We start from the raw sequence: 16073 nt of genomic DNA, 5'->3' as shown, positions 1-16073 counted from the left end.
CAAGTATAGGCACCCGTACAGCCTTAAACAATGAGAAAAACCAGACCGTATATTCGGCTATAAAAGGACCCGACATGAAAAATATGGAAAAAAAACCCAATTCAATCGAGAAAACTAACAGCCTAATTCAAAACACACAAAACAATTTACGAAAAACAAATATGATAGACATGAACCAACGACAACCACTGAACTATAGGCTCCTTACTTGGGACAAGCACATATAGAATGTGGCGGGGTTAAACTAGTTTGCTGGCACAATCCCTCTCCCTAACCTGGGACAGTGGAGTAACACTGAGACTACTAGAGTCTCAGAGTAACAGTATAACATAAGAATAAACTATGAAAATCAGTTGAAAAGAGCCTCACTCATCAGATCGGTACAAAGCAGAAAACATTTAACACAAAAACACAGACTGGACGTGGCAGCGTATCTAAACATCCCATACCAAAAAAGACACTGAATAAAGATTTGAGAGTACTTACAGTTATTTGCAGCTAGTTAAAAGACAATAACAACTAATTTAAAAATCATGTATCTAAGACTAAAAATATCAATCAGTACACATCCAATGGATTTAGTGTAAAGACGTCATTAACAGTCAGAAAAAACACGACCATGTGCTATGCGAAAATATAGGTATCAACAGATTGTAGTACCGTAAATGTACACATTTTTATGTAGTGGCCAGCTGAAGCCCGCCTCTGGGTGTGGGATTTTCTCGCTGTGTTGAAGACCCATTGGTGGCCTTCGACTGTTTTCTGCTCTTTGGTCGGGTTGTTGTCTCTTTGACATATTCCCCATTTCCATTCTCAAATTTATGTGTATAACAATAATATTTAGTATCGTTTTAATTTACTGATAACAAAATCAATATTTATACCAATAAAAACAATATTCAAAGATCTAATTACAGCATTGAATTGGTAACCTTTAAGAATGGTTAGTTTTCATTTCATTTCATCTGTTCCTGAAAAGAGAAGCAAAATGTAAATACATAAGGTTTTGACTGTAAACTTTGACCTATGCCTGTTGCCATTTTGAATTTCCAATCAGCGTCACAGTAACAATGCTTGTTAATAATCTTCATAGGAATGCATCTGGCAACGTTGATTTCAATTGAGTCTGTGGTTAGACAATTTTGTTTTCTAAGCAGTAAAAGAACCATGAAAATGAGGTAAATTTAAGGACAACGTACATATTTCAGGTGGAAACTCGAGAAACGTCAGGCATCCCCTACTTTAAAATATAAAGCGTTATATGAATATTTTAATAGCAGGCCAGCTGAAGCCAGATACGCATCCACCAAAGGATTGATTGGGGTATAGAAATATGGATTTTCCCCTTCCATCAGTACAAGTCTGTACAAAATAGAGATGTTAAATCCAATGATTCATGTATAGGATTAGTGTTAGGCTCTCTGCCATCAAAGTATCATTGCAACAACTCTCTGAGGAGTTCTAAGGTGGCCTATTGTAAGGCAAAAGAACTACCCTCATCCAACATACCTTTTCTAGTGGTAAACTATTTTTTTCCATCCTTAATCCTGGTCCACCTACCTTTTGTATTATTGTTAATTTGTTCTTATCCTGAATATACATAGAATATTTACCACAGGACTTTAAGAAAGCAGCAATCAATCAATCAGACAAAATTTATAATGTTGATCACTAAACCATGAAATTATGTCAAGGTCATGTAAACCCCGTCTTACAGGCATGCATACCTTGCAATGACTCTATATGCCAAATAAAGTCGACCATACTTAAAAAACTAAAAGAAGTAAGTTAAAAATCATAGTTTTTTATGCAGTCTTCGAACCATGAAAATGAGGTCAAGACCAACAGACATATTCCAGGAGTCAACATCACACAATGAGGCTTCTGCATACAAGATATGGACTATCCAGCTTTTTAACCTTTGAAATATGATTCTTTATTGAATAAAGCTAACATCTCACTTATCTCCCCAAGGATAAAATCTTGGATGGGCATGAAAAAGAACCTACAAAGAACAGCATTAGTAAAAGGAGAGGTTCACGAAGGGTTAAAATTGGCCTTAAATTTTTGATGTTTTTTAAATTGGGACAAAAAATTACAAATTTCCCATAGAAATACTTATGATAATACTATTAAGACAAAAATATATATTTTTGGGCACCTTCCTTTAAAATTTATGAAGCTATGACCCCTTAAATAAACATTATTTGTATTAAAAGGTCAATTTTGGTAATTTTTTCCATAATTTTAATTGTTTTTGGCATAATTAACCTGGGCCGCCATCCACGATCCAAAAAGTTTTTATATTAATGAATTCTATATCAAAATTGGAATCTTTTGGTTACAAAACATTTTGGTCCTAGGTGGCGTGGCAGCCAAGGTTTTTCTAAAGCTTTTAGGTCTGCAGTTTTGCCCAAAATCATCATATTTTGACAAAATGTCCTAAATGGGCTTACTTTTGAGAATATTATGTACTTTTATGAAAAGAACTGATTTATTTAGCAGAAAGGCTTTAGAAATGGACCCATTTACGAACTATTTTGTGACCTTTTTGGTGTTTTATGATAAAGTTGACATTTTAGGCCATTTTGTGCCATAAGTGAACCTTGTCCTTTAGGTTATCATGACCAACATTTTAATCCATGGACATTTTGGTGAAGTTTTGTGATCAGTTACATATTGGTGACTTAATCAATTTGCATTATCTACTAATCTTAATTAAAGCTCTGTCATTAAATGCTTTCATCCAATTATATGAAAATAAAAAGATGTGGTACAAATGCCAATGAAACAACAATCAACCAGAGACCAAAGAACGTGGATGTACACAACAAGGTTTAGAATTGTATACTGATTTTATTTACTAATGAATAATACAATGTAAACAAATTGATGTTAATGTATACTCTTTTGAAAATAGGGTTAACAAGAATTTCCAAAGATAAGTTGGTCCTGAAAATACAAAAATAAACAAAAAATATTCCCAAAATTACATAATCTTAACAATTAAAATATTAAGCATAAAATGTAATATGGATACAAATATATAACAAAATTAATTTAATGTATACAAATTGTATATGAATGCATCAAATAAAAAATAAAATTGAAATAACTATGAGTAGCATTTTTTAATTTTGATTACATATATCAAGTATAAATGAAACAGGATTTCTATGAAAGTATCACAAAACTATTTGAGAATATGCAGGTATAGTACATGTAGTAGAACACATGGCAAAGTTAAATCAAAAGGACACCTAGTGTGCATTAAAAAAAAAATGTGAAAGATGTGTAAAACTATTTTTTTTTTATATTTTAATGTTTCCTGTAAGGTTTAGCTTTAACATTCTGTGAAACCTCTAACTAGGAATAATGGTTCATCCTTTGAACCGCACAAATTTATCATGTCTGCTATAACAAAATTTGCTGAATATAACACACGACATCAGCTTGATGTCACATATAATTAAATTACAATTCTACATGAAATCATGCCCATATTAATTATAACTAATACATTCTAAGGTTACTTGTGGTAAAATTGTATAGGCTGTAGTTATCATTGTACTTTTTAGTGAAATCTTAGCTGTTCCTTGCTATAAACATTTCTGTATCATTATAATATGTATAGACTGATTCAAACTGATCTTTGATGCATTAGAATCATTTCAATGTTTGAGTTTCTGTCTTTAAAAACACATGTTATACCATCTGTAAGAACCTCTACTGACTTAAGCTTAACAAAAAAATCTTATAAAGGAATTGGTTTTAGAAAAAATGTTACGAATAAAACTGTTACACAGATAATATGTCTCCTCTGTACATAATTTCACGTGTATAATGCAAATGTTGAAATTTAAATGGCCATACTGTAAGATGTAAACTATGCAACTTTCAAAGTCAATGGACAATGACATAGGTGGTGGTGCCAAAATAATCTACATGGAACTTAGATGTGGCAATGCTACTACACTACCACTGCATACCAAACGTCGTGACTTACCGATAGCTGTTCCCCTTAAAATCACATTTTTAGAATGTTAAAAGTATCAAAATAAAAAATCCAGTCAACGGACTATAACTAAGAGGACATGTCCAATAATCTCCATATGCATGAAAATGAGATTTCCCCTTTTAACTGATTTAATCACCAATATTTATGCTGTCCACAACAGCAGGCTTAAATCTCTCAGGGAAGACACAAATAATGAATTTCATTCTCTTTGAACCTTAAAATTGTTGAAATATTACAATTCTGGCATAATCTGTCACTGAATAAAATCATGAGATTGATGAACTACAGGTAAACATAAAGTTCCCATATTCTATGTTAATGGCAGTGCTATATATATATTACACAAACTTTCAAGTTACAGTTATAACTCAAAAACAACAAAAAATTATTAGTACAAAAGATAATTTTTCTTCCAGATAAAATTATAAACTAAGGGAAAAGGTATAACGAAAATGCCTCAAAACATACTGGAAATAAATAGTAAATAATAAAGATAAAAAAATATAAAATAAAAAAAATTCAATATTATGCAAATTCATTATTATGGCAATGTTTCAGATCTTTATATTTTCTTATTGATTGATGTATTGAATTTTACTCTCTCTTTATTTTCTTTTTTTAACATGTTTTCACTACCTCGAAGTAACATGAGTAAGTTAACATTATTAAAATTATTGCAGAAATTAAGGGTTCAAAACCATTCAACTTTATATGTATTATAAAATCTTACAAGAAAAAAAAGTAGATTCCATAGAGGTCATAAATTATAATTCTCAAAGAGTTTCATAGATAGATAAATAAAATCCTTTTTAAAACCAAATCTGCATACTGAAAATTATGGAAACAAAAACAAGACTAGTATAGATTTACAACTTTTTGTAGGAGCAGTCAGGAGTTGATGGTGGGTGTGGTCTTTTGTACTGTCCAATATGTTAACTAATTCATATTATTCTTTTTTTAAGTATTCAATTTGATGGATTAATAACTTTTTTAGTGGGAACATACAAGTCAGGAATCTGATTACAGTAGTTGTCGTCTGTTTATGTAGTTCATACGTGTTTCTCGTTTCTAGTTTTTATATAGATTAGACGTTGGTTTTTCCGTTTGAATGGTTTTACACTAGTAATTTTTTGGGGCCCTTTATAGCTTGCTGTTCGGTGTGAGCCAATGCTCTGTGTTGAAGGCCGTACTTTGACCTATAATGGTTTACTTTTACAAATTGTGACTTGGATGGAGAGTTGTCTCATTGGCACTTATACCACATCTTCCTATATCTATTGTATGTTGCCTGCCACTCTGTTTATTAATTTACTAATGAACAAATACAAGACCATAGACATAACAGGTGAGATTTTGCTCACTAATTTAAACCCCTGCTCTTACTCATGTACAGATCGAAACAATGTAGAATTAGACAACAAAGAGTCGAAAAGCCCACAATTAAGCTTACTAATATATACTCTATTTCAAATCTTAAAAAAGTTATAAAATATCAACTATTTTTAACAAGTCTTATACTTCTGAAGTACATGAATGATGATAAAATAATTGTCACCAGAGGCGGATTTAGGGGGGGCCAGGGTGCCCGGGATCCCCCTTTTGTGGGAAAAATTTGGTTGATTATATAGGGAATCACTGAAGCATAACTGGAGCGGGCCCCCTTTTTAGCAGTCAGTGCAGTGGGCCCCCCTTATGAAAATTTCTGGATCTGCCACTGGTCACACAATCATGTTGTTCAGTAGAACACGAGAGAACCATTCAATGTTAACTTGACTAGTACTTACATTAAAAGAATGTCCATTTTATTACTAAACAAAGTATTACAACCCTGCATTCATAAAAGTAAAAATGATTGTGTGGATTTCCAATATGTTTTACATATTTTCTTGAACATTATATATATACATGTACATCAAAACTACATTAAATTAATATTACTATCACTCAAGTTAAATAGAAAGATACAAAACAGTTCAGGATTCCTACAAGCATATCAATTAATTAACCAGATATTTCTTGCTCAAGACCACTCTGAGAAGGTGAAAGTTACACATGGGTGCTTTGAATTCAGATGGTATTTCTTCAATTTTCTTAAAAACAGGATCAAACGAGTAAGAAGTGAAGTTGCTACTTGCACATCCTATAATCAAGATTTTATTTTCCTTCATAATAGTTCCAAAATGTTCAAATCTCTTAGAAAACCCTACCATTTCTGTGCCTTCTTTTTCACTAAACTGAGCAATATTTCCTTCTCTAAATATTATGAAGATATCTTCTCCAAATGTGACCGTCTTCCCAACACCTCCAGAATAAGTTGATGGCAATTCACCAATAACCTTAGTTTCCCCTTCTGTGACATCAAATGACTGGATCAAAAGAGAAGCATTACGATCATTTTGTTTTCCGCCAAAAGTATAGATCTTTGATCCTTTTACTGCTACTGTCATAGATGCAATGGCTTGCTGCAGATTTCCAACTTTTTCACATGTGTTGGTATTAGGATTGTATCTTTCTATGCTAGATAAAGTATCCATGGTTTTGGACATTCCTCCAATGAGATAAATATATCCATCAATGGCAACCATGCCATGACCCCATCTTGCATCTTGGATACAGTTGTACTGGTCCCATTTGTTGAGTTTTGAGCTGAAGTGTAAGACCAGGTGTTGTTGGTTATAGCCCCCAGATATGTAGATATCATTGTTGAGTGTACAAACAGCAAAACAGGGACCAGGCTCAATAGGTAATGGAGCCAAATGGAACTGCTTCTTGTCTTGATAGCTATAACATTGAACTTCTGTCTTGGAGGGATCAGGCATCCGACTACGAGTACCCACCATACAAAATATTTCTTCCTTTCTGTAAGAAGATTCTAACATATCTGCATTAAGCTCTGCTAATAATCTCTGTTCCATCATGGTTTTTATTGGACCAATTTGAGAAAGGTCGGAAAACTTGGTCATTAAGTTTCTGACATACTTTTCATCCATTAACTTGAACTTTAAATGTTCAAAAATGGCTACAAGTACCTCACTATTGATATTTTTATTGGCTGTGTACCATTTCATTACCATTTCGCATACAAACTCCTCTGATGGAGTATTTAGATCTTGATCATCAATAATCTTGAGAAGCTCACCTTCATGTAATGACAAGAACTCCATACAGTTAACTATAACAGGGAATTTCTTTACAAGAAAATTCCACATCAGAGCCTGTAAATCTTCAAGACTATATAGGAATGTCAATCTCCAAAATCCTATGCAGTTTTCAACAGATAGATTCTTTCTTAAAAAGCTTTTGCAAAGATCTTGAAGAGTTTTGATCTGTAGCATGGATGCCGACTGTAGAACATGTACAACATTATCTATGCTTACAATATTCCTTCCTGTGTAGATGTATTCCAAGACCAAATGGAAAGCATCACCTTTCATACCCTTTATTTCTACTGATTTTTCTGTGCTTTCTTTGAAACCTGAAATAATTAAAAGTACTTAAAATAAATATGTCTTTATTCCATAACTATGATACAAGGGGTGTTTCATCAAAATTTGAATACATTTATAGTTGTAGGACTCCTGGGAAGGCACTTTCAGGAATGAAAATAAAACAGCATTAATTTGGTTCTCGGTCTGTAATTTTTTTTTAAATAAATGATGTTGTTAACTTGTCTTCTGTAGATGTATCCCTTTTTAATTCACTTATAATGCATGTTTTCAATGTATAATAATTCATTTGGGATTAAGAAATTTTTTTCAAAAGATTTACTCCTAGACATAAAAATAAGATGAACATCTTTAATAAAAACTTTTTAACGCTTATGATTGCATCTTAAACTAAATTTTAAGCGTCACTTTGTAAAAACACTGCTTTATTCTGAATAAACAACAGTCATGGATCCATAATGTCATATCAAAACTAAGTAAAAACAGAAAAATGATGCCAGGTGTCACATGGAATCAATGTCAGAGACACTTCCATGTAATGCCTTCTTTTTTTCTGCAATACTTTTAATTGTCAATTACCATGCTAACTAAATTCTCCCTCTTATTTGAAATTTGATATTATATCAATTTATGATAATTAAGAGAAAAGCAGTTGAATTGTCCTTAGGCTCCTGTAATATCAGACACTTTGTAAATACTCTACAGATAAATTAGTACTTGGTAAATTCAGATTAAGAGAATAAAGAAGATTTTCAAATATACAGACTCACTCATTTTATTTGGTTCATTTGACACATTTTCTTTTCTTTTTGCAACACAATAATTTCTCATTTATTGGATGTTCTACTAATTGATATACATATAAGTAAGTAATCGCGACTGGTCTTTGTACCAATAAATATAGTGCCACATTCAGCACTCTAGTGATTTCTTTTTCATTAATAAAAAGAGGATTTAAATCCAAGTTTATGATACTAAACCAGATTTTTGGTAACTTATCAAATATACATTTATGTTGTAAATATAGTATTTCCAAACAGACTTCTTTTCCAAGAAATATAATAATTCTGTTAGTACCTGTCTTCAACCCTTATACTGTAATTCTTCATCTTTGCTAAATGACTCTGATTTCAACAAATAAAAGGTCAAATTGTTAAAGGACTGACTCCTTCGTATAAGGACATGTATGTTACCTTTTGACTTACCAGAAGTAAACATCGTTGAGAAATATTGAGACATTGCTGCCAGAATGATACGATGACATTTGAACTTTTGCCCTTCAACAATGACTTCTAAATCAGCAAAATGACCTTCAGCCCATTCTTTACTGATGCCTTGTGACAAAGCTGGAAAATACAAACTCTCTACACTTGGTTCCATTGTATTTATTCTGGTAATGACTACTACTGGATCATACTTTGAGCTAGAATTCTGAAAATATACACAAAAAACCATTCATCAGACTACATACCTTCAAGTCATTTTTTTACTTCTGTTCAATATCTTAACATAATATCAAATGAACATACTTGCAAGACATATATAATTTATAGCTGGCATCATAATTTATTCTAATTTTTTTCCCTGGCTTAAGTATATTTATTAAAGCCAACTTAGAGACTAACATCTGTAATTATTAATTATTTTGCTATGGGACCGGATCAACTTGGGTTGGATAGACTTCGGACCAAATTTGTTTGGGGTTGAATTGACCTGATACCTGCCCAAATGAGATCTCAGTGATTTATAGTTATTAAAATTGTTGTATTGTATTGTTCAATTATAAAATAAAGAGACATCCATATCATTATTATCAGAGACATATATACACGTATATATATATAATTCGTCTAAATATCTCTGGTATAATGTAGCATTTTTATCTATTGTCATATAATTTCAAAATGTCCAATAAAATTAGTAGCTTTGGGTAACTACGTCCTTATAATTGAATAAAGTAACATTCATTTTTGTTGGAAAATTGTTTTAACCTTAATTAAGCTCCAATCAAAAATTGTTGGCTGCCACTCTTAGTGATTAATGCAAGATAACTCTGGTAATTTTTTTCATTATGGGGAGATAATCTTATTAGGATCTCTCTTAGGGTTACAAGAGCGCAATTATTTGTTTACATTTTCTCGGCAGGTTTTTTATGCCAAGATGGTACTCAGAATAGAATCTTGTATGGCTTCTGATTGGATGATACAGGATTGGAATTACTTTTAATCGAAAGCTTATCCAATTAGGTTTAAAAAAATCCAGAAAATCAAATTCACAAAGTATAGAAAATATTTTCAATATCTGCATGTCGGAGCCATTAAAAATCTGCCCTTTTCATTAAGCAAGAAAAAAAAAAGACGATGTTTTTCAACTGCATTTTAAGTCATTTTTTGCCACATGACCATATATACTTTTTTGGTTGTTATGCAACATTGACATTTCTAGTAACAGGAACTGCTACCCATTTTTTCCTAGTTTATGTAGTCTTCGAGAAAAAAATATGGAACACCACTGGTACCCTATGAAAAATGCATTACGAATAATTGCGCTATTGTAACCTTAGACTAAATACTAGTATTTATAAAATTATGAAAGGTTCTTTTAATTGATATATAATATTTTAAAACATTTCAAAACAAATAAATAAAATCAATTACCGATTTTTACTTCATAATTACGGGTTAAAAATTATAAATATAAATAAATGTCTTTAATAAACTATAAATACTTAAATCTATTCAAATTATAAATTTTGTAATGATTTAAAATGAAATCAAATAACTAAATAATGAGTCTATTCCAGGGAGACAATGAAGGCATTGATTCAATAGAAACTCTTACATACAAATGACACATCAAAACAGCATTTGTGCTCCAGCTTCTCTGAATTATCAATAAAGCCAACAATTATTTATCTATAGGATAGTGACTGCTAACGAGTGCTAACCTAGCTATAGTAAAGTATATTTGTTCGAAATTTTTTAAAACCTACTCAGAAAAATGCACGAACTACTTGATTTTCATACCTCATAATTAATTTGTTAAACATTAATATAACATAGTCTTTTTAACATGTAGTTTTTTAAACAATATTTGCCTGTAACGTCACAGTACCCAACTTGCATCCATTTAGCAAAAATTGCAGCCTAAATCTTACAAGTTTTCTAAGAGTCTAATTTGTATTTTTATGATTTAACATTGTGCATGTCTTTCAAAATAGCTAAATATATCTAAATATTCACGAAATGTTCACAGTCATGACAGTATATACATCAACAGATGAAATTTTCATTGGAAAAAGTAAAATTTACGGAAAAATCACCATGTGACGTCCACAAAAAGTCAACTTTTAAAAATGAGCAATTAAAATATGATACTGGCATTCATTTCTTAACAAATGAATAGTAAGCATGGACTTCTGTCAAATTGTTCTTATTATTTGGAGAAATGAAAAAAAAAAAAAAAAAAAAAAGTTTTAGAGTTTTATGAATGTGAATTTCAGCATGGATGCAATTTGGGTACTCCTCATTACAGAATCATGGATCGTTTGGAGGTGGGTTCAATCCATTTTTCTATGATTCAATATGGATTCAAAATTAAATCGGTGGAACTATATAGAAAATAAGGATACATCAGTCATCTACAACATAAACTGAATAGGAACTTTTGTCTGGATCATAAATAAACATAGGTGAAAAAACTGTCAAAATAGGTGCAATTTGGGGGTATCGGGTCTGTTCGCCCTGATTACATGTTCGCCCTGGGTCCGTTCGCCTATAGAGTCTGTTCGCCCAGAATTCGTTTTCCCAACTATTAAAAATAAGATACTATAGTGGTATTAGATATTTATATGATCAAGAAAAATATATATTCTCGAAATTATGAAAAAAACATGGAAATATTTTAAAATGTGTGGGTTTTTTTTTATAGCATAATTGGGCTTCATTCTTACATTAATTTTGTTTTATTTAGTATAATTTTTAATGGCTGTTGATTGTAATTTAGAATGCTGATTAGGTATAATTATGGTGTCTTTGAGCTCACTTATTTTTGTATTAATTGTCTTTGTTGAATTAATAATTAAAGTAACATTTTTTTTAAAAATAAACTAGTCAGCTTGGAATGAGTAAAAACAACGATGTATGAATTGACAGACATAAAAGGGATTTTTGTTTCGCACACAGCTTGGGTTCTTTGATCTCAAGTTCGTTTCAACACATTTCCTATATATGTATGTTTGGGTTTATACCTCTGTTATTCGGAGCTCCCTCGAAAGCTGCGAGGGTACAATGGTATCCATGAACATATATGTGTTCTTTAAAACAATAGTGTAAAAAATTAAGGACATAACTGGTGTGTGATGCTAAGTTCGAATTGGATCCTGTTATAACTGTTGATTGTTTTGAAAATGTTTTAAAATCTATCAATAAAGATAAATACACGCAGATAACATGGTCTTCAGTTGTTTTATATTAAATACCTTGTATTCCTGGTACTCTACAGTGAAGATCAAAGGAAAATAATTTTTGGTAGCAGCAATACAACATAAATATTCGGGGAAATATTCAACAAACTTTAACATACTCTTTTCAAATAATAAGCATTATACAACAAGACTACAAAATAAAAAAAAAAACAGAGCGAATGGACCCAGGGCAAACAGGTACTAGGGGGAACGGACCCGGATTCCAATTTAGGTACCCTCAAGTTAACAGTATATAAGAAACAATACAGACCATACACAAACTGTATGCTTGCATCAACTTACCCAAATGAAATAAAGATTTAATTAAAGCCTGAACATTTTGACATTGTTTATTTTTTTTATCCGCGTCGGTTTTTCTAATATTAATACAACTTGCTGTTAAGATTTGACTAATCAAATCAAATCAATTAAAAGCTTTTTAAAAGTCGGCATGTCACAAAACAATAATTGACATGGGTACAAGTCAAATCGGTACCTGATCAATTCGGCACCTAAAGAAAAATCAAATCGGCAACTGGTCAAATCGGCATCTAGTCAAATCGGCCCCTATTTAAAATCATTTCGGCATTTGGTTATTCAACTGGCACCAAATATTAATTTTACCGTTTTCTTTCTTTTTTATTTGAGAATAGTTTTTCGGTTTTTATTATAGGATTAAACACATTTTTTTCTAGAGGTTATTGATGTGTTAACTGGGGCGATTAACTCACACACTGAATTCAGACTTTTATGTAAAGTTTGTGAGTCAGCGACCCAGTTTACAGATCAATAACCTCTAGAAAAATGTGTTTAATCCTTATAATTCTTAAAACAAACATTTGAAATTTTTCATTAACAATTTTTGGTACATTTGCTACTGTTTACCATCAAATGCATAATTGACATTTCGTAACTAAGGAGTTTGCCGCCATATTGTCTGTCTGAAATCCATTTATGTTCGATTAATTCAATAAAACATAAAATTAATCAACACCTAAATTGTACATCAAAAACTTCATTTCAATGAGATATTATCCAAATTTGAAACGTACAAGAAACTAACAGTTATGTTTTTAAATTTTTTTTTTCAATCTCAATTTGCTTGCTCTCTTTAATCCCATACATCTGTATCACGCATGAATAGATCACAGTAAAGGTTACAAAAATAGTTTCGGCAACATGGTCTATCGAAGTGTAAACCAAGGGGGACAATGCTAACAGACCAAACAAATTCAAGTATTTGTAGACAAATATACGTCGATCAACACCTCAAGTGAAAATATTTAAAAAAAATATGGAAATAAACAGAGTCTTCAATAGTCATGATCGTTAACTTGCTAAACATAATGTTAATTTTGTGTGCCGAAATGACTACCTCGGGTGCCGATTAACAAGGTCCCGATTTGACTAGGTACCGAATTGACTATCACGGGTGCCGATTTAACCAGGTCGCGAAGTGACTAGAATTAATAGATATAGGCTCTTTGAGCTTTTAGATATGGGTCATTTTCAAAAAATGTCGAATTTTGAAATTTTGAAATTGATTTAAAGTTACTTATTCAAACATCCCTCGTCATAAGCAAATCAAAACAAACAGTACTTATAGAACAACATATAAAAAGATGCAATCTTGATAATGTCATACAAGAATATATTGAAACATTTTTTGATAGGTGGTGCAATATTTTGTCTCTCCTGTTACCATGTTCAATAGAAATTTCGGGTTATTTAGAAAAGGTTTCAATAAAATTTTAAGCTTGTTTTTCGTAGCCAATAAGATGGTTTTCAAGAGTAAAAACTTCTATATATATTCATTCTGTGAAATAATAGATTATTTGCCAATTTTCCATGTTGTACTGAAAAATGCCTATAAAAATTGGTTTTCAAAGGTTACAAAAATAACCACCAGTAATGCAAGTCTAAGGTAGCAATTCATAATGTTCAGCATTTTTTCTCTCTTTCAAATAAACCCAACATCAAGTAAATCCCTCGCACGTTGGTTTACTTTTGTCTTTGTTTTATTGGTAACAGGAACGTACGTTAATGATATATCACTATATTAAGTTCTATCCTGAATGCTGTTGTGAAATAACTACTCCCTTTGATGAAGTGATAATGTTTTTCTGTTGTGATTTTGGTTTCCAACACGTTATTGCACTTTTTGCAAGTATAATATTGGTGTAATTAATCAATATGTTGGTAACAGCATAGACATGACAAAAAAGTACCCACTATTTTTTTTCACTAAATATCTTGAAATTTCTTTTCTCTACACTGTTATACAAGAAACGTGCTGTGTTAAATGTTTAGGTTACTTTGCGCTTTTGAAATCAACACTGATCAGTTCAATATTCATAGGGAGAAAAATTTAACGGCTGATTTAAGTAGCAGGATGGACATGAACTTCATGTACGCTGATTGAATTTAGTTTGTAGAAAAAATGTTACATATAATAATAAAGAAGCTACGATTTTTCGTTAGAATTATTATTTACGTTCTAAAAAAGTCCCTTTTGCAGATATCAAGGCGATCAGAAAATAGGAAAAAAATCATTTGAAATGTGTTACTCGGACACTGTACGTGTAACAGTGGTTTGATTCCGCCAGTGTACTTTATCCGGAGGAAGAAAATCCCCAGTGATTTTTATCCACCAACAAAAATTCACTAGGTTTTTCTATCCGGGTCCAGTGTAAAACATCCACCAGTCATTATAAGGTTCTAAAAAGGGTTTTTTGAAGGGGAAACATATATAAAATGTGACTTTATAGTTTTTAGTGTATTTGAAACTTGCATAAATGATTTATGTAAAAAGTGGAGAGTTTTCATCCAAGGAATGTTCACACTAGTGTTTTTAAACAAGGAATGATTACACTAGTGATTTTGTACCGGAATGATTGCACTAGTTATTTTATACCGGGATTAATTACACTAGTGCTTTAGATCCATACATTGATGAAGTGATTAGTACTCATTTTCAACACACGATAACACAATAATGCTTATTAACGAATAAGATTTAAATAATTTTTCTATGCAAATCTTTAAAATCATATGCTTTTAAATTGTCACTAATTGTAATATTTATATTTATTGGATTGTTCGAAGTTTTTCTGTGTATTTGCTTTTCGGTCAACTTCTATAATTGAAACTTTATGTAAGAACAAATCTGCTCTTAAAATTTGGTTTATATCAAGTTCAATGTCCTGATCATTGATAAATTATTTTGAGTTATAAAAACATCCTCCTCATCATCATCAATATTATTTATAATTACTAGATTGACTCAGATTAATTAAAATGGTTCCTTGAAAATCATTTTAATTTTAACCCATTTATTTATATAAACAATAAACCGGTCTAATATAAACAAAACAACGATATCAAGATAGACGCTTTCACACTATTTACATCTGATATTCTCTAGTGAAAAACAGTTACCCGGAATAAATACACGGCGGAATGAAAGTACGCTTACATACACACATAAATTACGCCAAAATCAGACTTAAATGTATTTTAATCTTATCAAAATAGATCTAAGTCGTGTTTATTATTAATGTTCTGACTCATAAATCCTACAAACTTTCATTTAAACACTTACAACTGCATTATCCATTAGAAATAAAAAATTTAGCATGGGTATACTGAAAATTCGACATTTTTTGAAAATGACCCATATAACCATCCCGATATCGTCATGTAGAATCGCTATATATTTTATATTAGTAAAGTGTTATTTGGCTCCTAGAAGTCACTAGAACTACAGGGCAATTACACTACATTATTTATTTATCTCATGTCACAGATTAGCTTATTGTTGCTACTGTGCTACCCTCTTAAAATAAGTATTTACTAAGTCTTGCTTATAGTTTACCTGTCTCGTGTCGACTTTCACCTGTTTACTGGTACACACTAGAGACCAAAAATTGGAACCTGTCGGTGAGGGTTTACCTAAAATAATGAAATTAGTCTCTTTTCATGTCGTTACTTATTCTATAACCTCCTTTATATAAATATAATGCAATATTTAAAACATGTGCTTTGAAATGTACTATTTATTAACAATTGTTTTACTCTTACCCGAAAATATATAATCTAGGAAATGGTATAGAAGCAGTATTGTTTACGCTGGAGACGGAATTAG

At 31.2% G+C, this 16073-nt stretch overlaps 1 protein-coding gene across 1 annotated transcript; it reads right to left on the bottom strand.

Annotated features, from left to right (window-relative positions):
- Nucleotides 1–834: 834 nt before the first annotated feature.
- On the bottom strand, nucleotides 835–16065 carry LOC127709078 (kelch-like protein 6). Its single transcript, XM_052214426.1, has 4 exons — nucleotides 16010–16065; nucleotides 15804–15880; nucleotides 8670–8895; nucleotides 835–7493 (listed from the first exon to the last, which is right to left on the bottom strand). Exons 3-4 carry the CDS (start codon nucleotides 8842–8844, stop codon nucleotides 6016–6018), a joined length of 1653 nt encoding a protein of 550 aa, XP_052070386.1. The 5' UTR covers nucleotides 8845–8895; nucleotides 15804–15880; nucleotides 16010–16065; the 3' UTR covers nucleotides 835–6015.
- Between the last annotated feature and the right edge of the window lie 8 nt (nucleotides 16066–16073).

Source organism: Mytilus californianus, unplaced genomic scaffold (assembly GCF_021869535.1).
Source record: "Mytilus californianus isolate M0D057914Y unplaced genomic scaffold, xbMytCali1.0.p SCAF_7, whole genome shotgun sequence".
Classification (NCBI taxonomy): Eukaryota; Metazoa; Mollusca; class Bivalvia; order Mytilida; family Mytilidae; genus Mytilus; species Mytilus californianus.
This window is presented reverse-complemented; position numbering and strand designations above follow the sequence as displayed.